Below are 27,648 nucleotides of genomic sequence, written 5' to 3'. Positions count from 1 at the left end.
ATTAAAATTTTTAACATAAAGAGCATACTCATTTTGACAACGAACAAACCCATTGTCTTGGAAGTACTTGTCAATGCGAGTATTCCATGCCCTCGGTGCTTGCTTTAGACCATACAACGCCTTGTTCAATTTCAAGACTTTTCCTTCTTGACCTTCGATGACAAAACTCATTGGTTGTTCAACATAGACATCTTCTTCAAGATAGCCATATAGAAATGCCGATTTTACATCAAGCTGAAAAATTCTCCACTTCATTTGAGCTGCCAAGGAAATAAGAAGACGAATGGTTTCCATGCGGGCAACCGGTGCAAACACTTCATCATAATCAACTCCATATTGTTGCTTATAACCTTTAGCTACAAGTCTTGCTTTGTGTCTCTCAACCTCTCCTTTTGCATTCTTCTTGATTTTGAACACCCATTTGACTCCAATTGCTTCATGACCTTTGGGAAGGCTTGATAACTCCCAAGTGTTGTTCTTCTCAATGGCTTTGATTTCTTCTTCCATGGCTTGTCTCCACCTTTTGTCTTTCATTGCTTCATCAAAGTTTAAGGGTTCACTGTCAACAAAAAGACAAAACAAATCATTTATAACTTCAGTTTCATCATATAATTCTTGAATATTTCTCATTCTTCTTGGCCTTTCACTTGAACTCTCTTCGGAAGATGATGAGGCTTCATTGGTTGAAGGAGTTGGTGAAAGTGCTGGAGTTGAATCATCTGGAGTCAAGGCTTCTTCATCTATTTCTTCAAAGTACAGGAAAAAATCATAAGTGTCTTCTTTCTCCTCCCAATTCCATGTGCCTTCTTCGTAGAACTCAACATCTCGGCTCACAATTGTCTTTCCATTGTTTGGATTGTACAATTTGTAGCCTTTTGAGCTTGCATCATAGCCAATGAACACATGTTTCTCACTCCGATCATCAAGCTTGAATCTTCCTTGGTCGGGTACATGAGCATATGCAATGCTCCCAAATACTCTCAAGTGATCAACTCTTGGCTTCACTCCACTCCATGCTTCTTGTGGTGTTTGATCTTTGACATTCTTTGTTGGGGAGCGATTGGACAAATAAACGGCACATGCAACAGCTTCGGCCCAAAATTCCTTTGGCATATTTTTAGCCTTCAACATACATCTAGTCATATTAAGAATAGTTCTATTTTTCCTCTCCGCTACCCCATTTTGTTGTGGAGATCTAGGAACCGTTAGAGGGCGACGAATCCCATATTTTTCACAAAATTCATTAAATTCTTTTGATGTGAATTCGCCACCTCTATCGGATCTTAGAGCTTTGATTACATAACCACTCTCCTTTTCCACAAGAGCTTTAAAATTTTTAAAAGCTACAAATGCCTCAGATTTTTGCTTTAGAAAATAAACCCAAGTCTTTCTACTATAATCATCAATAAAAAGCAAGAAATATTTATTGTTACCACATGAAGGAGGATTGATTGGGCCACACACACCGGTGTAAACAAGTTGGAGAGGCTCCTTTGCTCTTAAATTAGCTTCTTTTGGAAAACTCCTTCTTGCATGCTTTCCAAGGAGACATGCTTCACACAATTTATTAGGATGGTTGATTTGAGGCATCCCTTTCACCATCTTCTCCTCTCCTAAGGATTTTAGTGCTCCAAAATTCAAGTGCCCAAATCTCATATGCCAACACCATGATTCATCTTTTATGCTAGCCTTCAAACATTTTGCTTCATTGGTTTTAATGTTCAAAGTGAATATTCTATTTCTTGACATAAACACCTTGGCAATCAAATTAGAATTTTTATCTCGAAGCCATAAACAACAATCTTTCATATGAATTTCATACCCCTTTTCAACAAGTTGTCTCAAACTCAAAATATTGCTTTTTAGTTTAGGAACATAGTAAACATCCGTGATTAATTTGTGAGCACCATCTTTTAAAGAAATTAAAATGGTACCTTTTCCTTGGATTTGCACCTTGGAAGAATCTCCAAAAGAAACATTTCCTTTCACCTTCTCATCAAGTTCCACAAATTTCTCTTTGCATCCACACATGTGATTGCTTGCTCCATTGTCAAGATACCATAAGCATTTGTCTTCCTTCTCACCATTATTAAGTGATAGTAGTAGTGTTGACTCTTCAACTTCTTTATCTTCTTTATCATCAACATGATTGACCTTCTCTTCAACATTTGTTCTACACTCCCAAGAGTAATGGCCATATTTATGACAATTAAAACATTCAACATTAGATTTATCATACCTCCTTTCATATGATTTTTCATAATTGTTTCTACCTCTTCCTCTTCCACGACTTCTAGTGGATTGATGGCTCCTCCATTCATTATTGTCAAAATTATCACGATCTCCTCTTCCTCCTCTTCCTTGGCCATGACCACGTCCACGACCACGTCCTCTTCCATGTCCACGTGCTTTTTGACTACTTTCTCCTCCATTTTCTTTCAAAGAAGCTTTGGCTTTGAGGACTTGCTCTAATGGCTCATCATGTCTTCTATTGAACCTTTCTTCATAGGCTTGAAGAGAACCCATCAATTGGTCTACGGTCATTGAGTCTAAATCCTTAGACTCTTCAATAGCACAAACCACATAATCAAATTTAGCGATTAAGGAGCGAAGGATCTTTTCCACCACACGAACATCTTCCATATTTTCTCCATAACGCTTCATTTGGTTCACAATAGCCAACACCTTGTTGCCAAAATCTGAGATAGATTCGGATTCCTTCATATGCAATGATTCAAACTCTCTACGTAGAGTTTGTAGGCGCACCCATTTTACCTTATCAACACCTTCAAGGGAGGTTTTCAAAATCTCCCATGCTTCTTTGGATGTGGTTGCATTTGACACCAACTCGAACATAGCTTCATCCAAACCTTGATGAATGAAAGTAAGTGCTTGTTGATCCTTCTTTTTCGACTTCAACAAAGTCTCCTTCTCATTTGGTGACAAAATAGCCTCATTTTGAGGTTGGGTATAACCTTTCTCTACAATCTCCCATGCATCTTGAGAACCTAACAAGGCTTTCATGCGACGACACCAATTATCATAATTCTCTTTCGTAAGACAAGGGAATTGAAACATACTCAAGCCATTGCTTGCCATCTCTCAACTCACAAAGTGTTTCTCTCTCAACTCACAAAGTGTTTCTCTCTCAACACTCTAGAACTCAAGCTCTGATGCCACTTTATTGGAAGAAGAAGAAGATTTTATTTCATTTGTCACACCAAATACAAGAGTATGATCCCCTATTTATACTAAAATAAAGTGACCACTCACATAATTTGCTTATCCAAGAATACTCAATGCTCACATAATTGCTTATTCAAGACTTTGTAACTCACAACCTTACAACTTTCATCTTCCACAATTTAAGGCTCATAAAACTTGTTATTATTATTTTCTAATTAATATCTAACAATGATTGTAAGCTGACAATTATTTTTATAAATATATCTACCATGTGACCGATAGCAACCAATAAACCTTAAGCCGACCAGATTGACAGCTCTGAATAAGTTTTTGGAGGTAAGAAGAAAACCAATAGTGAATACATGATCATAAAGTACTATGAACCACATTTTTTATGTACGAAATATTCTCACCGACAGCAGCCTACAATTAATTTCCACACATTAAGTTTATTGTCTCTGCCCCCCATAATTAGTAATTGTCAACATGATCCACTTTGATTTTTTTTTCCTCACATGAGTTTTCTAAAAAGTTGGGAAATCTGTTAGCCTTCACTCAATAAGCTGGGATAGTATTATCTTAATTCTTGAGAAAGTCCTCAAGACAACACCATATGCCCGTGTCTCTAAGTTGGTCCCATTTATCTTATCTCATAGCTCTCCTTCACCAATAATTCATACAGCCGATGATTTCTTACATATGCTTTCCTATATGTATATATTCATGGCAGAAAGCATTTAGCACCAACACAAATCATTCACATCCCATAGCATTCAAAATTCTCAACACTTTTCTTAAGCAATTCTCTTCTCAAATCAATACAGCGATGGGTTTTCGTTTACCTGGTATCAGAAAGGCATCAAAAGCGGTGGATGCACCAAAAGGCTATCTTGCAGTCTATGTCGGGGAGAAAATGAAGCGGTTTGTGATTCCTGTATCATACATGAACCAACCTTCATTCCAGGACTTGTTGACTCAAGCTGAGGAAGACTTTGGATATGATCATCCCATGGGTGGCCTCACAATTCCTTGCAGTGAAGATGTCTTCCAACGTATAACTTGTTGCTTGAATTGGCAATAAATCTCACACAGTAGGAGACTAACATAGATTAGTGAAGACATTTTGTACAACAGGCGTCTTCTCACCTGGTAAAAATCTCCGTTTCTTGGGCAGGAGGGGGGAAGGACCATTAGAATGACAGATTCATATTTCATGGAGCATGTCTCTGGGTGTGTGAGTGTGAGTGAGTTGTTTTGCCTACATGTTTGTCTCTGTCAAACATGATAAATTGACACTAGAAGTCAAATTTTACACTGATATCTATATCACGTACTGACACACAATTTTAACAAATACTTTTCTCAACATGAATATAAAAAGAAAATTGGCATGTATGACACACTTAAATATAAATAAATGCAATTACTTTAGTCTATTTAATAATACAATTCTTAAAACAACTTCATTTAATAGTGATTTGATTTTCAATTATTCTTTTTTAATAAAATTAAATAATGATAACAAAATTTTTATTAATTCGTGTGAAATTAATTCAGAGTGAGTATAACCATTGAATTATTTAGTATTTTTTTTACCAATTTTAGAAAAATATATTAAATGCAAGAAATTGATACACAGTGTGAATTGATTCTGTCCATCTATCAATAGATAACATCCTCCCATATGTTTGGTGAGATCATTTCTTGTTTCAAGTAGTAATCACATTGAAAGTTAGTAAATAGTCACATAAGCCCTTAAAACATCGTGTGTGTTCATGCTTTGATCATGACGCTTTAAATTTGATATGACACTTTAAAGTGCAAGACAAACAGGTGATGTTTGGATTAGGGTGGGAATGAAGAAATAAGAGAAAATTTGTGTATTTTTCACACGGAATTCATGTCTTTTACACACTACTTTAATTTTAAAATTATCTTTTATTTTCGTCCTCTAAACCAAACACATCCAAAGTATCTCAAAAGTGTAAACAAGACTGTTAAATGAATTGTAAAAAAAAATGATCATTTTGAATTGAGAATACATCTGATAATTCAGAGATAATTTGTTACTACTTATTTGCTCCATACTTGGAACCCTAGGTTCTTATCAAAGAATGGGAATTTTTGTGGTGAATCCTCTTCAACTCATCAATCCTTTTGGGATTGTGGTTTTGTTCTTCCATTTCTCCTCTTAATACAATTTTTTTTTTCTTTTCAATTTCTTGGATATCATTTACCCTAAACGAGAACATGTATGCACATGCCTCTTCCAAGTAGTCATGTCATCACTAAATAACTTCTAATCATAATCATCGATACCATGTGATTATATGACCAAGATTTGTAGCTCCCATATTCTTAAAATAATAATCGATAGATTATATTGATTGACCATTGCAACTACTAAATCTATTGATTCCTTAACCAATATATCAACACTTTAAATTCATTCAAAATTCTATCATGCTTTAATGAAAATGAAAATCGTCATAGGTGTTATATCAAAAGGCCAGCTCGTATAAATTATTTGGAACCATAGGCCACGATAAGTCAAAGAGAAACAATGAGCTAAGTTGAGATGGTAATTCAATTTATACAGCTCACAGATTAAAATTTACCATATATATACATGCCTTATGTGGCCCTATTATTTGATATATAATTGATATATCTTGATACAAAGGCTGAGGAAAAGGGGGCAGTAAACGAAGAACAAGAACCAGAGGTGCAGGAATACAAGTCAGGGGTGCAGATAGAAGGAAGATCAAAAAGGGTCATCACAAAGCCCTCTTACCTCAGTGATTACGTATAAGAAAAAGAGAAAGAGAGGAGGCTGACCTGGAATGGAAGATTGCTAAATTAGGTGCTGCTCCGCCTTAGGGAGACAAGCCTAACCATAATCTGTTAGCCAATATTCCTTTGCACAAAATGACAAATTTTGTTAGTCAGAAATTAGTATAAATAAGGCAATTGTAATGAACAATGGATATGAATATAAGCTTCCTTTTCCTTCCTACCTTGTCTGGAGGTTCTGGCCCTCGAAGCCAGCTTTCCCTTTTCTTGCTTCCTTATCAATTTTGGTGCTCTCATTGAGCTTCCTCCCCACCTTCACCGATGGGGTCTTCCGACAAACTCGATGATGCTTTACTCAGGCTCACCAATCATTAGATGTCCCTTGGGGAATCCATGCAGTCCTTGACCCTCAATATTGATGAACTGCTCCACCTCATGACGCCAATCCTCTCATCATCCCCTTCCTCAACCATGTATGTTCCGCCACTACCGTCAGTACCTACAAATAACCACCGCATGAAATTAGATGTGCCCCGCTTTGATGCCACCAAACCGCTTGGTTAGATCTTCAAGATCAACCAATTTTTCGAGTGCCACGGGACACCAGAACAGGACCGACTTACAATTGCCTCATTTTATATGGAGGGACGAGCACTGGCATGGTTCCAATGGATGACCGGTAATGGCCAATTCACCTCCTGGCCCATTTTTCTTCAAGCCCTATAAACCAGGTTCGTACCATCACAATACGAGGACCCTATCGGAGCTCTATTCAAATTAACACAGTGAGGAACAGTAGCACGGTACCTGTCGGAGTTCGAAGACCTCGCCAATCAAATCATTGGCCTTCTGCCGCCCTTTCTCCTGAGTTGTTGTGTATCGAGCCTTACTCCGAAAATTCAGCATGAAGTGAAAGCACACCAACCCCTGACCTTGGTGCAAGCGGCCAGTCTGGCTCGCCTCCAAGAGGAGAAACTCTTGGACGTCCGTCAGTCGTCTCACCCTCGTGCTCCACCACACCAACCCTTGCCACCCCCGCATTCTGTTTCCCTTCCACCGCTACTTCCTTCTCCAGGCCGTCCTACACCACCGTCATTGAAGTGCCTCTCCCCAGACGAACTAGCTTCCCAGTGTAAGTGCGGCCTCTACTTTAACTGCGACGAGAAATACCATAGAGGTCATTGTTGTGCCTCTAGGGTTTTCTATTGATCGCAAATGATGAAGACATAACTCTGCCTAATATAGTGCCATATGACCCACCTCTTGACCCTCCCGACAACATTGACCCATGCCAGGCCCAAATTAGTTTCAACTCCTTGGCGGGTCATCTTGCCCCAGAAATGTTGCACTTGTTGGGACTGATTGCAGATCACCAGGTGCTGGTGCTGGTGGACGGTGGCAGCATGCACAATTTCATCCAACAACTATTGGTGACCCTATTGCGTTTACCCTGTTGCGAGACCAATCCCTTACGAGTCATGGTGGAAAATGGCCAACATCTCTATTGTACATGCATATGTGAGGCGATACCTATTGACATTCAATCAACCTAGTTCACGGTTGATCTCTATGTGTTACCCATCTCCGGTGCCAACGTGGCATTGGGCGTTTAGTGGCTCAAATCCTTGGGCCCGATACTCACGGATTATAATACACTATGTATGAAGTTCTTCCATGATGACCACTTGGTCGAACTCATCAGGGCAATGAATCAACCCTGGGCATGTTGACCTCGTCCCAGTTTCACCGATTGTCTCGAACACAGGGAACTGGCCTCTATTGCCACATCACAGCGGTGCCTGATGACATGGCTTCCCCCAGCATTTAGAAACCTCATCCCGCAATCCAAACACTCCTCACTAGGTTCCATACCCTACTCCAGCAACCTCAAGCTTTACCGTCGAAGTGTGACACTAACCATCACATTCACTTTCTTCCCCAGTCAACCCCGGTCAATGTGCGCCCATATTGTTATCCACACTATCAGAAGTGTGAAATTGAACTACAAGTTGAATCTATGCTTTAGAAAGGCCTCATTCAACCGAGCACCAGTCCATTCTCTTCTCCAGTGCTACTGGTTAAGAAACACGACAGGTCATGGCAGTTTTGTGTGGATTACTGTTAATCGTCATATACGAATAACTTTTTGTAGGATTGTAAATATTTTCTTGTTTAGTTTTATCTTTGCTCAGTAGAGGCTCTCCGCATGGAATTAATGCAAATTTCACTTCAATTTCAGGTAAAAAGGAGAAAATTTGAAAGAAGCAGTAGCTTTTGTCTCGCTAAGCCTAGACCATGCGCTTAGCGAGTATTATCCGCTAAGCGAGACATCAGCCCGCTTAGTGAGTAAGAGGAATCTTGAAGGAAATCTGTCACACAAGCATGTGCTCAGCGTGTCATCAGCTCGCCCAGCGAGTCATTTGTCTCTTTTGGCGCTTAGCGCGCCTGGCTCGCTTCGAATAGAGAAAAACCCTTAATTGCATCAAGTAACTCAGTAGGAGGACCCAACGTTTTTAATTATCTGTTTTAACACCCACTTCCTCATATTTTATGCAATTAGTAATTAGAATAGCAAACACCATAGTTTTATTCATGTTCATTGTCTTTTTATACAAATGTCTACTTATTAAATGATGCTTCACTAAATGAAACAAGTTCCCTGAGTTCGATACTCGGGTTCTTACCGTTTTGTTACTACTTGCACGACTCGGTACACTTGCCAATAAGATTTCGCATCCATAATAACAAGTAGTATAGGGGTGGAACAAGTTTTTGGTGCCATTGCCAGGGAACTTCTTTCCATTTGGGAAGTCTAGCTCAATTGTAGGCATTAATTCTTTACTCTTTAATTATTTGTTTTTGTGAATATTTAGTTAGTGCAGAATTTGTTTTTTCTCTTGAATTGGTTAACCACTATTCTTGCTAGTGTTTTGTATGCACCGTAGATCTTCTGCAGGTGATTTAGTTGATTTTGACTTAGAGATTGAAGCTACTTGCAGAAGAAACAACGTAGAAAGGCAAAGAAAAATCTTACAGGAAAGTGCAGTACCTATTCTAGAGGAGCCTTGTTCATCATAATCATCTTCTATTTTCCCACAACCAAGGGAATCTCTCACAAGTGCATCTGAAGCTTATAGGATGGCTGAAGATCAACCTCGCAGAGTCACTCTTGAGGACTACTCAAGCTTTACTGTGCCGCAATTCTTTACAGGTATTGTGCAGCCAGAGGTGTAGGCACACAACATCACATACCCACATTCTTTAATTCAGTTGATACAATGGAATTTATTTCATGGTCTACCCAACGAGGACCCATATGCATATTTGACAACATATATTGAGATATACAATACTGTCAAAATTGTCGGTGTGCCAGAAGACGCGCTAAGCTTGTTTTCATTTTCACTATCCAGTGAAGCCAAGAAATGGCTACACTCATTCAAGGGCAACAGTTTGAAGACTTGGGATGAGGTTGTTGAAAAATTTCTGAAAAAGTATTTTCCTGAGTCAAAAACTGCAGAGGGAAAGGCTGATATTTCTTCATTCCACCAGTTTCCTGATGAGTCATTGAGTGAAGCGTTGGAAGGATTCCGTAGCTTGCTACGGAAAACTCCAATCCACAGATTCTCCAAGCCTATCCAGATTAATATCTTCATTGATGGGTTGAGGCCACAATCAAAGCAATTACTTGACGCTTCTACTGGGGGGAAAATTAAATTGAAGACCCCAGAAGAGGCAATGAAATTGATTGAAAATAGGCCTGCTAGTGATCACGCTATCTTGCGTGACAAGACACACATTCCCACCAAGAGAAGTTTGTTAGAGCTTTCATCACAGGACACTTTGTTGGCACAGAACAAGTTGTTGTCCAAGCAGCTTGAGACCTTAACAGAGACATTAAGTTAGTTGCCAACTTAATTAAATGCAAGTCAACCTTTACCTTATTCTGTTTTGCAGGTTGTAGGTTGTACTATTTGTGGTGGAGCTCACGAATCTAGCTATTGTATTCCTACTGAAGATACAACACACGAAGTTAATTACATGGGAAACCAGCCAAGACAAAATTTTAATGTAGGTGGATACTTAGGATTTCATGGCCAGAATTACAACTAGCAGCAAGGACAGTGGAGAACTCACCCTGGTAATCAATTCAACAAAGGACGTGATTTTTCCATTGAAAGACATCCACTGAAACTAGCGGGATCATACTAATGAGAAGAAGCAAATCGAGCTTCCAATGCCTTTAAGAAGCTGGACCAGGATGCGATTTGTCCATTGCGAGACATCCACTGAAACTAAGCAAGTGCTGGACCATCCATGTAAAACATGGCAATCATCAAGCGTTCATTATCAGAGGTCGCGTGGTAGTCAAAGAACTAGGTGATCTTGAAGATCCACCCTAGTGGGTCTGAGCCATCAAACCGAGGTCGATGAGGAAGAATGTGAGGGTTGATTGGTTTTTGGAAGGACATTTTCTATATGAGGTTATTAAGCTTAGTGGACATGCTGGTTTGGTTGGCCAAAAGATTTAGTTGCGAGGAGGCAAGTTTTTCGATGGCATCTTCAAGATTATCTAAGGTGGATTTAGAACGTGTGAAATATGTAACACCCTCTACTCCATAAATATATGTACTAATAATATAAGGAATAATATATTATAATTAATTAAAAGTTCTTAAAACACATTTAAATAAAAGCATTTCAAAATGGTAAAAGGTTCACATTCACTTCACTATTACCAAATAAGACTTATTAAAAACATATTCGACTCAAAACAAAACCATCAAAGTTTACAAAAAGAGTTTTGTTAAATCAGTAAGGTAAAATAAAATAAAATAACATCATGCAATTAAAATAAAAACTCATCCCCAATGTCACATCCTATCAGAGCATTGTGTCTCAACGTCCTTTGGCTGAGGTTCTTTGAAGGCATCCACCTAATCATTTGCTCCCACGAACACAAGGTTCAAAATCATCACATGATCCAAACACAAATAGCACACAAGGAGTGAGTTATCACACAAAAAATAACATAACAAATAAACAAGACGTAATCAAAATAAATTATGAAAATATTTATAACATAACTCAACTTAATACAACCGACGTCACTTCACCACTTTATCTTTAAAATTCATTTTTCAATCACTAATCACATTACACATGAATCACACACTTGAGTCAAGACGCAATAACACTCATCAATTTCATAATAAACAACTAACAAGTGTTATGCAACAATTATACTAAGACTCAAGCCTATATACAATGTGATACCATGTTAGTGAAAAACCACCCTGGGCGCTTAGGAGTACATAATAAGATATACGACACAATGGGTATGTCAGTTCACTTTCACTAAGTAAAATCATAATGTAACCAGTCAGGGTCACTCCATTTTGCAAGAATACTCCAACCATATGGGATCAACATAGGCTTAAAGAAGCACTCAAATCGAGTGTCTTTATCCCCAAGGCCTAGACTCCAAAGAATTCATTAGGGTCTCACCTTTCTGATTCAGGTCCAACCCCTAAAATAATTTTTGCAAGCAGACACTACTCATGAATTATACAATATCCATGACCTCACACTCGTGTTTCAAACACGTTTAACACATTGCACTACAATTTAACACCGGTTCCTAACTAGAACCTACACTTTCTCTTTAACACTGTGCATAAACATTTTTCTCAATATAAACACTGGTTGGGTTACTATATAATTCACAGTTCACAACACAATTATTGTCACATCAAGTATTAAACGCACACACTTATTCACAATCAAATATCGTGTCCACAATTTAACATATCAGAATGTTACAATCCACCATCACAGGTTTACATGTATCTCACAAATTAACAGATGTTCAACTTTGTACTTATACTCAATTTTTTCCACAATAATATTATAAGCAGACATTGTTCATGAGTTATACAATACCCACAACCTCATACTCGTGTTTCAAACACTTTTTACACATTGTGCTACAATTTAACACTGATTCCTAACTAGGAAACCTACATTTCCCCTTTAACATTGCGCATCAACATTTTTATCAAGATAAACACTGGTCGGGTTATTGTATAATTCACAGCTCACAACACAAGTAATGTCACATCAAGTGTTAACCACACACTTATTCACAACTAAAACTCATGTACATAATTTCGCATCTCATTATGTCACAATCAATCATCTCATGTTTACATGTATCTCTCCAATTGACACATTAAACTTTCCACTACTCAATCTCCATAACAATATTATAATTTTATTATAATAATTTATCACGCCTCATAACTCATATACACATCACACAGTAATAATATTTGCATAACACAAAACATATATATATATATATATTAAATCAAACTACATTATTTTTAATCAAAAGAGTTTCTACAACAATTAATATATATATATATATATATATATATATATATATATATATATATATATATATATTAAATCAAACTACATTATTTTTAATCAAAAGAGTTTCTACAACAATTAATTTAAGATTACATCAAAAGAAATTACTACTAGGCATTAACCTTACAACTTTATTTATTTATTATTTTAGAATTATAATATATATATATATATATATATATATATTGTAATACTAGGCATAACATGTTGATCATCATCGTGGGAAAATATAAAACATGATAATAATTTATATAAAATAAGTCATTAAATAATATTATTTAGAGTATAATTCATGTTAGTAAAAAGAACTCAATTTTTTTTAAGGTTCACACTCAGTCCAAGAACACATCAATTTCTCATTGGGACATCAATTGGTTCATCAAACATATATAATTCGCAGTTGTAATTATAAAGATAGAATCAAAATTTGCATAAACACCCCAAAAACCCATTCCAATTGATACTCTAAGAATCCCTACACATGTTCTCACTACTTCTCAATTGTGAATAAGTCATCTCTTACCTCTAAGCAGGCTCACATGTGTATTGTGACAGCAATAGTGGTATCTCTAGCGGTTTCCTAAAATTCTTCAAGTTTTTCCTCTAACTATTTTGATAGAGTTCCCAAATGTTAGAGAGAAGGAGAAGGATTGAAGCCTCTATTCCACTGTTTACGTGCGATGAGTATTTCTCCCTCCACAGATGTTATTTTGTAAATCCCAATATTGAAAATGTGCGGAAATGAATCGTGAACCACATATCAAAATTTCACAACAATCCAATAGTTAATGAGTTCAGGATCATAGTTTTACTGAGATAGTTCTGGGTTTTTGTGAAAAAAGAAAAAGTTACGATGCAAATTGTATTTTTCTCAGCTCCAACATGTTTTCGTAATTCCTAACGGTGAGAATGTTTGGAAATGAGCTTCAAACCTTGTGCTCAAATTTCACGACGATCCAACGGTGAATAAGTTCGAGATCGTCGTTTGGTGGTATGCGGAAAAAATAGAGAATTTTTGGAAGAGGAGAAGGGAAAACGAAATTGAGAGAAATAAGAAGCGTAGAGAAAAAATTGTAGAACAGGAGACAAGGTAAGAACATAAGATAGAGAAGGGAAATTGCTTATATCATTCTTATCTTCTTTCTAATACATCTCAGATATTTATAGCTATTAATGCTTGCTAGCAAACAAAAGCCAATAACATAATCACCTATGCACTAATAGAGCACTATAACAGAATTGCCAAAATGCAAGCACTACTAACAGAACTAACAGAATTATTCACTAATGATTATAGCACAGTGGGGCACTATGAAAATAGCATAATTGGTGCCCAAACTCCCTTAAACATAATCTTTCAAATGGTGAGCTGGTTCAATCCTCCTTTTGGGCCTGTCCTTTGGATCTTGCTGCCTATCACTCTGTGAGTATGTACTAGTTGGTGTTCTGCATACGTTTCTTTTTATGAGTCATGTTTTGTACTTTTTCCCTTAAGGCCAATTTGAAGTTAGTCTTGTCACTTTGCTAATTTGAAGTTTAAAAAATTTATTTATTTTTATACCAAAAATACACTCGTTTAAGTAGAATTGAATTTAGATCCCTTTAACAAAATCTCAATTTGAATTTTTTGGATGACAAAAACATAATTTAAAAAAATCTCACCCAAAAATAAACATGACCAGACAAGTTTTACAGCAAAAATTAGTCAACAATAAAATCAGTATATATTTGGGTTTTTAATACAAGCCCTTTTCAAGTAAGGGAGAACTGCACAGAAATTAGAAAGCGAGAAGAAACTAGGAACCTAAACTGAATTTATTCCTTTTCTTGCAGCACCATTACAAATCATATATATAACGGTATACCCATTAAGAACAGAATGCAATAACAAAAATACACGAACAGAATGCCTAACAATTGTCAAATGCTTTCTAGGATCTACTGTCTTATTTACTTGGGCCTAGGCCTAATATCTAAAGGAGAACATATAGAAATATTGGGCTAGACTCATAGACCACTCTTGTGCAGACCCAACAATGGTTGTATCAGGTTTCCTTGACAGGTAAATTGTTTTGAGTACATTGACCAAACACAGGGGTCTTCACGAATTCCTATCAACTACAAAAAGAAATAACATAAATAAAAATCTTTCAGTTAAAAATCTAAAACAGTTAGTTTATGATTCAATGTGACTTTCATATATATACCTCAAACGATCTGGAGTACCAGCACAACATCTTCACCTCTCATTGAGCAACCAGAAATATGTTGGACATTATAGTGTAATTGATCTCTTTATTATGTTAAAATAAGAGTGCACGCTTGTTTTAATGTAATAACGAGATGTTCGGTTTAGGCAAATTTTGGAAATTACATGGAAGTGACTTTCAGGAAAAGACAGTTTTTAAAAAGATAAAACTTTCATCAACCGCCAAAAACCACCTGTTCTTTGATCATAAATAATCATTCTGGTTCAGAAAGCATAACGGGTGACAAAACATACAAGACTAAAACAAAACTCTTGAATTATAATCTTCTGATTTTATCCAATTGAGCAATTTTGGTTGAACCCCAAAATTTGATTCAATCTGAAAGTGTTATACACGACTTCAAATTTATCCAGTATTATCTCGATTTTCAAATTAACCAACAAAAGATTGAATCAAATTTTTCGAGATGACGAACGATACTTCGAAGATGACAAGCAAGTTTGCGAAGTTGGACAAGTTTGAAGGGCAGGATTTCAGAAGATGGCAGAAGAAGATGCATTTTCTCTTGACAACATTGAAGGTGGTGTATGTACTGAGTACACCAATGCCGGTGTTTATGGAAGACGAAACTCTGGATCAAACAAGGAAGCGTTCGAAATGGGAGAACGATGATTACATTTGTCGTGGACACATTCTGAACGGTATGTCTGACTCTCTCTTTGATATTTATCAAAATGTTGAGTCTGCTAAGGAATTATGGGACTCTCTTGAATCCAAGTATATGGCAGAAGATGACTCAAGTAACAAATTCTTAGTTAGTAATTTCTTTAATTACAAAATGATTGATTCGAGGCCTGTTATGGAACAATATAATGAACTGCTGCGGATTTTGGATCAGTTTACTCAACATGATTTGAAAATGGATGAATCCATTGCAGTTTCATCTATAATTGATAAATTGTCTTCTTCTTAGAAAGACTTCAAGCATACCTTGAAACATAAGAAGGAAGAGTTGACTCTGGTTCAACTTGGTAGTCATTTCATGATTGAGGAGTCGTTGAGGGCTCAGGAAATTGACAAAGTCAATGATAAAAACGTAGCAGGTTCCTCTTTCGTTAATATGGTAGAGGAAAGTGGAATAGTTAAGCAAAATTACAATGCTAAAGGTAACAAACGAAAATTTCAAGGAAATAAGAACAAAGGTCCAAACAAACAGACAAAATTGTCATGTTGGAAGTGTGGGAAACCTGGTCATTTAAAGAGGGATTGTCGGGTGTTCAAAGGAAAGAACAAGGCTGGTCCAAGTGGGTCTAACGATCCTGAAAAGCAACAAGGTCAGATTGTAGTGAATAATTTTAATTCGAATACGAATTCAAATTATGTATCACTAATATCTGATGCATTCTATGTGCAGGATGATGACGTTGCTTGGTGGTTTGATTCGGGAGCAACAAGCCATGTGTGCAAAGATCGTCGTTGGTTCAAGGAATTTAGACCAATCAATGATGGCTCTATTGTGAAGATGGGCAATGTTGCAACTGAACCAATCCTAGGATTAGGTTGTGTGAATTTAGTTTTTACTTCCGGAAAAAGTTTGTATTTGGATAATGTCTTATTTGTACCTGGTATTCGTAAGAACTTATTGTCTGGTATGGTTTTAAATAATTATGGTTTCAAGCAAGTATTTGAAAGTGACAAGTACATCTTGTCAAGACATGGTTCGTTTGTTGGATTTGGTTATCGTTGTAATGGAATGTTTAAATTAAACATTGATGTTCCTTTTGTTCATGAATCTATTTGTATGGCCTCGTGTAGTTCTATAACTAATATGTAAAAATCAGAAATTTGGCATGCTAGATTAGGACATGTTCATTACAAAAGATTAAAAGATATGTCAAAAACAAGTATGATTCCTCCTTTTGATATGAACATTGAAAAATGCAAAACTTGCATGTTGACCAAGATCACTAGGAAACCTTTTAAGGATGTTAAAAGTGAGACTAAAGTCTTAGACCTTATTCATAGTGATTTGTGTGATTTGCATGCTACTCCATCATTAGGTCATAAAAAATATCTTGTTACTTTTATTGATGATGCATCAAGGTATTGTTATGTATATTTATTAAATACAAAAGATGAAGCTCTTGATAAATTTAAAATTTATAAGAAAGAGGTAGAACTTCATCAAAATGGGCTAATCAAAACTCTTCGTACGGATAGGGGAGGTGAGTATTATGATCCGGTTTATTTTCAATCTACTGGAATAATACATCAAACTGCAGCTCCCTATACACCACAACAGAATGGTGTAGCCGAAAGGAAGAATAGAACCTTGAAAGAAATGGTGAATTCCATGTTATCCTATTCGGGTTTAAGTAAAGGATTTTGGGGTGAGGCTATGTTGACAGCCTGTTACTTGTTGAACCAAATTCCTAACAAAAGGAATAAGGTTACCCCATATGAACTTTGGCACAAAAAGACACCAAATTTGAGTTATCTCAAAATTTGGGGATGTAGGGCTGTAGTCAGGCTTACAGAACCTAAAAGGAAAACCATAGGTGAAAGAGGTATAGATTGCATATTTAATTGATATGCTGAACATTCTAAAGCATATAGATTCTATGTGCTAGAATCTAATGATTCTGTTGCTGTGAACTCGGTTATAGAGTCACGGGATGCTATCTTTGATGAACAAAGGTTTACATCTATACCTAGGCCAAAGGACATGAATTCCATGTCGAAAGTCTCAGTTAATATTGAGGATATACCTTCAACTAGTACTCAAACTAGAAAGAGTACGAGAGTAAGAAAGGCTAAGTCATTTGGTGATGACTTTCAACTCTATTTAGTTGAAGGGTCAAGGAATGATATTGAATTTCAATATCAATATTGCCTTAATATTGAGGAAGACCCAAAGACTTTTAGTGAAGCAATGGCTTCAAGGGATGTTGTATTCTGGAAAGAAGCAATCCAAAGTGAGATGGATTCCATCATGCAAAATAATACCTGGAAATTGGTTGACTTACCTCCTAGATGTAAGCCATTAGGATGTAAGATGATCTTTAGGAGAAAGATGAAAGTGGATGGTACTGTTGACAAGTACAAAGCCAGATTGGTTATCCAAGGCTTTAGGCAAAAGGAGGGTATTGATTTTTTCGATACATATGCTCCTGTTGCTAGGATATCCACTATTAGACTGTTGTTAGCACTTGCTGCTATCCACAATCTGGTGATTCACCAAATGGATGTGAAAACTGCATTCTTAAATGGTGAATTGGATGAAGAGATATACATGAAACAACCTGAAGGATTTGTTATGCCAGGAAATGAAAATAAGGTGTGTAAACTGATGAAATCTCTTTATGGCTTGAAACAAGCGCCTAAACAATGGCATCAAAAATTTGATGAGGTTGTGTTGTCTAGTGGTTTTGTTCTAAACCAAGCAGATAAATGTCTATACAGCAAGTTTGATACTCATGGCAAAGGAGTTATCATTTGTCTGTATGTAGACGACATGTTGATCTTTGGTACCGACCAAGATCAAGTTGATGAAACTAAGGCATTTTTGTCTTCTAAGTTTGATATGAAAGATATGGGGGAGGCTGATGTGATCTTAGGAATAAAGATCAAACGTGGAAACAATGGCATTTCCATCTCTCAATCACATTATATTGAGAAGATATTGGAGAAATTTAATTTTAAAGATTGTTCTCCGATAAATACTCCCATTGATCCTAACCTGAAGCTATTACCTAATAAAAGTGTAGCAGTGTCTCAACTTGAATACTCAAGGGCGGTAGGATCACTCATGTATGCAATGATTAGTACTAGGCCTGATATTGCTTATGTTGTTGCTAAACTTAGTAGGTTTACAAGTAATCCCAGTTCTCATCATTGGCAAGCTATGAATAGAGTATTCAAGTACTTAAAGGGAACCATTGACTATGGTTTGACATATACTGGATCTCCTTCGGTTATTGAAGGTTACTCTGATGCAAGTTGGATAACCAATATGAAAGATTATTCATCCACAAGTGGTTGGGTATTCCTCCTTGAAGGAGGTGCTATCTCTTGGGCATCCAAGAAACAGACCTGCATTACAAATTCAACAATGGAATCTGAATTTGTAGTTTTAGCAGCAGCTGGTAAAGAAGCTGAGTGACTAAGAAATCTGATCTATGAGATTCCATTGTGGCCCAAACCTATACCTCCCATGTCTATCAGGTGCGATAGTCAGGCTACTTTGGCTAAGGCATATAGTCAAGTGTATAATGAAAAGTCTAGACACTTGGGTGTTAGTCACAACATGGTTCGGGAGTTAATCATGCATGGTGTGATATCAGTGGAGTTTGTGAGAACTCAGCATAATTTGGTCGATCATTTAACCAAAGGGTTAAGTAGAGATCTCGTGAAAAGGTCGGCTATGGGATTAGGATTAAAGTCCATCTGAAATCTCTTATGTTAAGATACCCAATTCCCATCTAATATGACATTAGGTGCTGAATTCAATGTGGAAAGCTTAACATGTAGAGATTGGAACACATCATCGAAAGTATCCCAAAAGGTATGTGTTCGGTTCTGTAAGTTAAAGAGGTTGAAGTATAACTTCTCAATGGTTCTTTTGAAAAATTGCATTTGCAGGTGCAAGAAAGAAAAGGACTACCTATATAAGCATGAAGTTTAGCTGCTTCAAGAAGCGGGGACTTGGCTTTGATATGCTTATGAAGGATAGGGACACAGGCTAGTAAACTAGTGTCGAGCAAGAGTAATGTTATAAACTATTGTGCAGATTATCTTCATGTATTCATTATGAATAGAAAGGGTTCAATCCTTAGTGACACCCTGATATTCGAATATTTGAAACGTGTAATTTGCTAAGATGAAATTCAATCGTCACGATATTTCATCTATGCAGTAGTTTGTGGTATGTTATGACTTTGGTGATTTGATCGGTAATTACACTAAAATGGGGGAGGTTTGTTGGACATTTTAGTGTAATTGATCTCTTTATTATGTTAAAATAAGAGTGCACGCTTGTTTTAATGTAATAACGAGATGTTCGGTTTAGGCAAATTTTGGAAATTACATGGAAGCGACTTTCAGGAAAAGGCAGTTTTTAAAAAGATAAAACTTCCATCAACCGCCAAAAACCACTTGCTCTTTGATCATAAATAATCATTCTGGTTCAGAAAGCATAACGGGTGACAAAACATACAAGACCAAAACAAAACTCTTAATCTTCTGATTTTATCCGATTGAACAATTTTGGTTGAACCCCAAAATTTGATTCAATCTGAAAGTGTTATACACGACTTCAGATTTATCCAGTATTATCTCGATTTTCAAATTAACCAACAAAATATTTGTTCCCACCATCACACTAACTAGTACTTAGTACCTCCCATGGCCACCAAAATTCAGTTCCATCATATTTCATTGGCATTATTTTTCTGTTTGGGATTCTTGGCTTTTCAAGTCGCATCTCGCACTCTCCAAGATGCATCCATGTATGAGAGGCACGAACAATGGATGGCTCGTTATGGCAAGGTGTATAAGGATCCTGAGGAAAAGGAAAAACGTTTCAGGGTATTTAAGGAAAATGTGAATTACATTGAAGCCTTCAACAATGCTGCCAATAAACCTTACAAGCTAGGCATTAATCAATTTGCAGACCTCACCAGCGAGGAGTTCATTGTGCCAAGAAATAGATTCAATGGGCACATGCGTTCCTCAAACACAAGAACAACCACTTTTAAGTATGAAAATGTGACTGTGCTACCAGACTCAATAGATTGGAGACAGAAAGGAGCAGTTACACCCATCAAGAACCAAGGCTCATGTGGTAATTTAAGTGCTTGATTATTCATTGGCATTCCCAAGTCTAATTAAATTGAATGATTATCTAACTATAAATTTATCTTGTAGGATGTTGTTGGGCGTTTTCTGCTATTGCAGCAACTGAAGGAATTCATAAGAAAAGTACAGGAAAATTGGTCTCTCTCTCAGAACAGGAAGTTGTTGATTGTGACACAAAGGGTACAGACCATGGTTGCGAGGGTGGTTATATGGATGGTGCTTTCAAATTCATCATTCAAAATCATGGAATTAACACTGAAGCCAGTTACCCTTATAAGGGTGTTGATGGAAAATCCAATATAAAGGAAGAAGCGGTCCACGCTGCTACCATCACTGGCTATGAAGATGTCCCTATTAACAATGAGAAGGCACTGCAAAAAGCCGTAGCAAATCAACCAGTTTCTGTAGCCATTGATGCCAGTGGTGCTGATTTTCAATTTTACAAGAGCGGTATTTTCACTGGTTCATGTGGAACTGAGTTAGATCACGGTGTCACTGCTGTGGGATATGGTGAAAACAATGAAGGAACTAAGTATTGGTTGGTTAAGAACTCATGGGGAACCGAGTGGGGTGAAGAAGGCTACATTATGATGCAGAGGGGTGTGAAAGCTGTGGAAGGAATCTGTGGCATAGCTATGATGGCATCTTACCCTACTGCATAAACTGTTCAGCATATCTTTTTAAGTTTCAGTTGTGCATATAACAGTGTATGAATCATTGTACCTATCAATTATTATCAAATGAAAAATTAGTCATGGTCATTAGTTATGATATATATATATATACAGTCACACACCGATACACGCATAACGAGTTTGATTTTTATTTTATGATGTGAATAGACTTCTAATGATTTTATGGAGATGCGTATATACTTTATGTATCTATTTAATTTAACAAGTGTAGTGCAATAATCTCTTCCTTCATTGCCTCTCACTTTAGACAGTGTTCTTTCTTACAACTTCTCTTCTTGTATGTCCTTTTCCAAGCTTTTAATTAAAATGCCTATTTAATTAGACAAAAATGCAGGTCTTTCCCGTCATTCTATCTTGTGTTTTGGAATTCAATAACAAGTGGTTGATCCGTAGTACTAGACTTAGTTTTGTAAGTGAAATTGTGAAATTTAATTTTGTAGATTAAGAACCTGGTTAGAAAGAGTGAAAGAAAGATCTCACTAAAGTGGTGAGTAATTTTAGGATCAAATTTAATCATTCATAAAATCGATATATATTAATTTCATACTAATAATATAATAATATAAAGAAAAATATCACTCATTTATGAATAATCACACTTAACTAAGAAGTGTCAAAATTATAGCATTAATTCAAATAAAAAAAAATTAATTAAGGAATGTAAGTAAAATTTATAAAATTAAAAACTTCATATGAAAATTATAATAAAAAAATTATATATATATATATATATATATATATATATATATATATATATATAAGATTTTTGTCATATAACAAATGTCACGAATTAATATTTTAGAGATTATTTTTTAACTGAAATTAAAATATAAACAGATAAGTAATACTCATGAAGTTTCAGTGCATTTACATATAACATAATGATCTATTAAACATAAGAACTCGTAAAAAAGAATATAAACACGAGTGCAAGTATTTCACTTAGATCGATCACCAAACTTCATTCCCCTGTTAAATGCATGCAAAATCTTTTTGTTTCCCACTGTATTTTTTTCATTGTACATCTTCAAATATTTATTTATTATTTCATTTTTGCTTGCCAGTGTTGATGTTATTGCATCTTCATTTCATACACACGAATACATGCATATGTGTGTGTATATATATATATATATAATCATAATTTGATCAGCTGTAGCGTAAAAAGGGCGTCCGAATTTGATGACAATTAATGATTTTCTTGTTGACATCTAAGGGTTTAATTAACATCCCTTTATGACTGTAAGCACAAAATGTTTTTAGCATTTGCAACTCTCAATCATTTGAACATCCATGCGTCAAAAAATAATACCTCCCTCTACTTAATTTAGAAGGCATAAGTTGTGACTTTAGCAACACTTGTTAATGCAGTAAAAAAAAAAAAGCATGACTTGTTAATTAATTAACTAGTTATAAGAGCAAATCTCTATCTTGATTAATTAAACCTACTACTTTGTTGTTTTCATGTTATGCTCCGTTTTACCGTGACGTGTAGTCTTAATTAAATATTACTATCTACGTTCCACTTATTAATTTGTCTCCACGAAGTTGCTAAAGAATTCAAACCTCCATTTTTATAATACTAAACTTTCCCAATACGCACATTCTCCCTTTGAATGAACTACTTTGGCACCATATATCGACTTATCGAGTCTCTAGTCTCTACGCTACGCTTGACAATTAATTTGTCCATAGTAGCAATATCCCGAAATGGCTAATTTAGAATTCAACGTTAACATGCCTATATAAAGACCACAAATATTCCTAAATAGCACGGAACAACAAATCTTTCACACATTTCACTAACCAGCCTGAAGTACGTACTTGTTCCAATTATTGTCACATTACACTAGCTAAGCTACCATGTTTGCCAAAAATCAATTCTATCAAATTTCATTGGCATTGCTTTTCTGTTCGGGATTCTTGACTTTTCAAGTCACATGTCGCACTCTTCAAGATGCATCCATGTATGAGAGGCACGAAGAATGGATGGGTCGTTATGCCAAAGTGTATAAGGACCCTCAGGAAAGGGAAAGGCGTTTCAAGATATTTAAGGAAAATGTGAATTACATCGAAGCCTTCAACAATGCTGCCAACAAACCTTACACGCTAGGCATCAATCAATTTGCAGACCTCACCAATGAGGAGTTCATTGCACCAAGAAATAGATTCAAGGGGCACATGTGTTCCTCAATCACAAGAACAACCACTTTTAAGTATGAAAATGTGACTGCAATACCATCCACAGTGGATTGGAGGCAGAAGGGTGCAGTGACACCCATCAAGGACCAAGGCCAATGTGGTAAGTGCCTGATAATTTGTTTCACAAATCAAATTAAATTGAATTGTTATCTAATAACTTTTAATTTTACCTTGTATTGTAGGATGTTGTTGGGCTTTTTCTGCAGTTGCAGCAACTGAAGGAATTCATGCACTGAGTGCTGGAAAATTGATATCTTTGTCGGAACAAGAAGTTGTTGATTGTGACACAAAGGGTGAGGACCAAGGTTGTGCAGGTGGTTTTATGGATGGTGCTTTCAAATTCATCATCCAAAACCATGGACTCAACAATGAACCCAATTACCCCTATAAGGCTGTTGATGGAAAATGCAATGCTAAGGCTGCAGCTAACCACGTTGCTACTATTACTGGCTATGAAGATGTTCCTGTTAACAATGAGAAGGCACTGCAAAAAGCTGTGGCGAATCAACCTGTTTCTGTAGCCATTGATGCCAGTGGCTCTGACTTTCAATTTTACCAGAGCGGTGTGTTCACTGGTTCGTGTGGAACAGAGTTAGATCACGGTGTCACTGCCGTGGGATACGGTGTTAGCGCTGATGGAACTGAGTATTGGTTGGTTAAGAACTCCTGGGGAACCGAGTGGGGCGAAGAAGGATACATTAGAATGCAGAGGGGTGTAAAAGCTGAGGAAGGACTCTGTGGCATAGCTATGATGGCATCTTACCCTACTGCATAATTATCAAATTTGGACACCACTATTCCTAAATTATATACAGTTTTACATATCTTCTAAGTCTCATTTTCCACTATCACTTGTGTATAACATTGTATCCTCACATGAATCACTGTACCTATCACTTGTTATGAAACTAAAAATTAGTCATGGTTATGAATCTTATGGGTTATGACTTAAGATACACACGCATCACCAGTTTGATTTTCGTTTTATAAAGTGAACAGATTAACTTCTAATGATTTTGTGGAGGTGCATACTTTATGTACTCGTATTCATTTAATTAATATTTAAATTTTAATATGATTAACAAGTGCACCTAGTAGTGCTGAGTGATCCCTTAACGAACTACTGAACTAACGTGCGCCTAATGACGGTATAAAAGGTGGCATTTCCGCTTTCTCTCTCGCTCTTTCCGTTTTGAATTACAATGGCGGAAGAATTATCAACAGCGATTCCGCAATCGCAAGCAAGCTCCACGAAGAAACGCGCTTCAAAGAATGAAAAGCTGTGCCTCGAGGACTACCTTCATCTCGTTCACTCTCGCCAAACGCTTCATCTCACCATGAATCAACTCCATCAGGTTCCTTAATTCGATTCGTTCTATACGATTTTCAGTTCTCGTTCTCAAAAAAACTCCGATCGTTCTCTCTGAACACTCGCGATTCGTTTTCCTCCTTCCTTCTATCACAGGTCATCCGCATTCACGGCTTCAAGAAAATCCACCACGCTCCTAAGGTTTTGTTCTCACTCACGCTTATACGATTAGATTTTTCTTTTTATACAACACTAATTAAGTAAAATCAGAAGATATAGGTTGTGGTAATAGTCTAGGATCTGTGTTTTTCGCTCCGTGAATCTTCGAAGAACAAGAGAATGTTCTCGAATAGGTTTTCGTTTCGAGAAATTGCAAAACCCTAAGTCGATTTAGTGCACAGAAAGTGCTGGTGCAAGCGGTGGAGTCGCTGGATCTGGTGGATCTGCCGCAGTCAAAGGTGAGCGAGAGCGTGTCGGCGTTTGCTGCGGTGGCGCTGGAGGACGTGGTTGGGGATCTCGGCGAGCTCAGCTGGCAGGAGTGCTGCGTGACCTCCGTCGAGAAGATCAGCATCTCCGACAGCCAGAGCGTGTTCCCTGCTGCTTGCTCAGATCAGAGCCTCTGCGTCAGAACCACTCGCTGTCGCAGGCTCGGAAAGAGAACAGGATCGACGAAACCCGTAACCTAATCCCTGAAGCTTTTAGTAAAGACCTGAAACCATCGAAAATGGTGCTGAAGCGGAAGAGGAGCAACCTTCGCGACTCTGTTGCCTCTACTTTGGATTCTGCTTCTCTCGCTTCGTGCTGAATGAATGAACGACCTTTGGTTACTTCTCTCTCTCTCTCTCTTGCTCTCTCTCCTCTCCTCTCTGGTCTTTTATTTCCCATCTTCCACATTTTATAGCAACATACTAACTTGTAAGGATATTGAAATTTGAAAGTCAAAAATAACATGCAAGTATAGGCTAAGAATTATAGCAGTGTCTTCATATGAAGTTGCATAAAGTGTAGTTTCTTTTTCTCCTACTGGGAATTATGGCCAATCAATAGGAAACAATAACAATGCAAATGAGTAATCAGCAGTTCTATGTTTCATTCTCAAAAACGTGCATTTGCATCAAATCCCATGGTGCCACCAAGAATCGGCCTCAGTAAAAATGTAATGAATGGATAAATTAAAGTAGTCAAATAGAAATGAGAAAGATTTCTAAATGGTAACCCCGAATAAAAGAATTGCTTACCTTTGCACCCTCACTTTCTGGGAATCTTCTGGAAGGGCAGGCAAAGAAAAAACAGCAAAATTAGAGTTGTAGAAAGAAAGCACTACATGGACATGATTCTCATAATAAAAAATAAAAAAATGTGACTAGCTATCTAGGTGGAAACATAAATGAATGTCCTTCAATGCACTTTCGAGTAACTCTCTAATAGTAAAGTAAGCCGTTATTTATAACAACTATAGTGCTTGAATAATAAATTGGAAAGAAGAAGAATTATGATAAAATAATAAAGCAAACTGAACTATATATACAAGTCTTCTTGAACCAATCACTGCCACCATCTTCCGCATATCAGTTATAGGAATAGAAAAGTTCACATAATCTGTATTCCTAGAACGGCTAGAGGATAAAAACATTTTTACAAATTGAAAATCCAGCACAAAGTATAAAATAGATTTATTGTATATTTAATGCTACTATGTTCAAATTGAATTTGATTTGAACTCGAAGTGCCTTGGATTAAAAATTCCTACAAAGAAGACTATATAAATAACAAAGATTTGTATTTATAAAGCGTTGACTACTTAAAAATAATGGAGTTCATGATAGAAAACACACATGTTTTTCACCAACAAAACAAAAAGCACAAGCGAAAAAAAAGTTTTAAAATTTCTTAATTTGAGATGTACCAAAAAGTAATTTAAGATCTCAATTTGAGATTTACCACTAAAGTTACTCTTAATTGTTAATCACTAACAAGTTCAATAAATTTAAATGATGTATTATATTTTCTTCATTTTTAATTATTCTTATTTGCCCACATCTCTCATTTTCTCTTCCTTTATTCTCTTTGGGCTTAAAAATATTTAGTATAATCTGATACTTTTGGATTTTGAAAATTTTTTCAATGTTAATTTTGTTCTTGACTTTTAAAACTTTTCTTTTAAAAGGAATATACGTGGGACCTACAAAAAATTATTTTTTTTAATAGTAGATCTCATTTTGAGATCTTAAACAATTTTTTGTAGGTCTCACGTAGATTTCACTTTTAAATATTTTTTTTTTCTTTCTCCCTCCCCTAACCCCACCGTTAAGCTTCCTTTTTTCTTCTTTTTTCTTTCTTTTTCGGCATTGTGTACACTACCTTCTTTTTCCTTTTCTTTCTTTTTTTTCCCCTCCTTCTCTCCTAACTTTCCTTCTTCCCCTCCCCTCCACCTTCTTCTTCCTTCTCTTTCCTCTCTCCCCCTTAGACATTGCAAGAAAACCCATACCCGTGGGTATTCGTTCCGACTTTGACGGGTAATACCCAAGTTGATCGAGTATGGGTTCGGGTTTGAGTTTTCCCCAATAATCAAAAGTCAGGTACGGGTACGAGTATGGGATTACTACATCCACCCCGACCTCGAACCCAGACCCGCCCCGCCACTTAATTTTTAGAATTTTTGCATAATTTAATCAAAAGGTCTAGAATTTTTATTATTAGTTAATTTTATTTTAGAATTTTTACATAATTTAACATTTTTTTCTTAACGATTTTTGTAGACACATGTGTTATAATAAATTTGTTGATATATAAGTAGTTAAAAATAAATGTTTAACAATCAATTTATTTTTTCTAAAATCAAATTTTTAATATTTTCTTTACAAAAAAAATTATTTTTTTTAATTTGAATCGGGTAAGGGACAGGGTCGGAGATACCCGATACCCAATAGGTACGGGGATGGGATAATAAATTTAACTACTC

General features: G+C 36.3%; 4 protein-coding genes and 1 pseudogene across 4 annotated transcripts; all 5 read left to right on the top strand.

Moving 5' to 3' along the window:
- Positions 1-27,648, top strand: part of LOC100782438 (senescence-specific cysteine protease SAG39-like) — a 67,561-nt pseudogene that overhangs the window by 8,827 nt on the left and 31,086 nt on the right.
- Positions 3,960-4,376, top strand: LOC113001957 (auxin-induced protein X15). The gene has a single exon (XM_026129000.2). It carries the CDS (start codon positions 4,013-4,015, stop codon positions 4,265-4,267), a length of 255 nt encoding a protein of 84 aa, XP_025984785.1. The 5' UTR covers positions 3,960-4,012; the 3' UTR covers positions 4,268-4,376.
- LOC100809561 (senescence-specific cysteine protease SAG39) lies at positions 20,000-21,142 on the top strand. The gene is made up of 2 exons (XM_003527302.3): positions 20,000-20,466; positions 20,550-21,142. Exons 1-2 carry the CDS (start codon positions 20,028-20,030, stop codon positions 21,140-21,142), a joined length of 1,032 nt encoding a protein of 343 aa, XP_003527350.2. The 5' UTR covers positions 20,000-20,027.
- Positions 22,951-24,329, top strand: LOC121172618 (senescence-specific cysteine protease SAG39). Its single transcript, XM_041016704.1, has 2 exons — positions 22,951-23,477; positions 23,560-24,329. The coding sequence occupies exons 1-2, from the start codon at positions 23,039-23,041 to the stop codon at positions 24,150-24,152; spliced, it is 1,032 nt and encodes a 343-aa protein (XP_040872638.1). The 5' UTR covers positions 22,951-23,038; the 3' UTR covers positions 24,153-24,329.
- Positions 24,493-25,658, top strand: LOC100787243 (uncharacterized). The gene is made up of 3 exons (XM_014776782.3): positions 24,493-24,732; positions 24,843-24,887; positions 25,088-25,658. Exons 1-3 carry the CDS (start codon positions 24,580-24,582, stop codon positions 25,370-25,372), a joined length of 483 nt encoding a protein of 160 aa, XP_014632268.2. The 5' UTR covers positions 24,493-24,579; the 3' UTR covers positions 25,373-25,658.

This window comes from Glycine max, chromosome 6, assembly GCF_000004515.6.
Source record: "Glycine max cultivar Williams 82 chromosome 6, Glycine_max_v4.0, whole genome shotgun sequence".
Lineage (NCBI taxonomy): Eukaryota > Viridiplantae > Streptophyta > Magnoliopsida > Fabales > Fabaceae > Glycine > Glycine max.
Note: the sequence above shows the minus strand (reverse complement) of the source record. Positions and strands in the feature narration are given on the sequence as shown.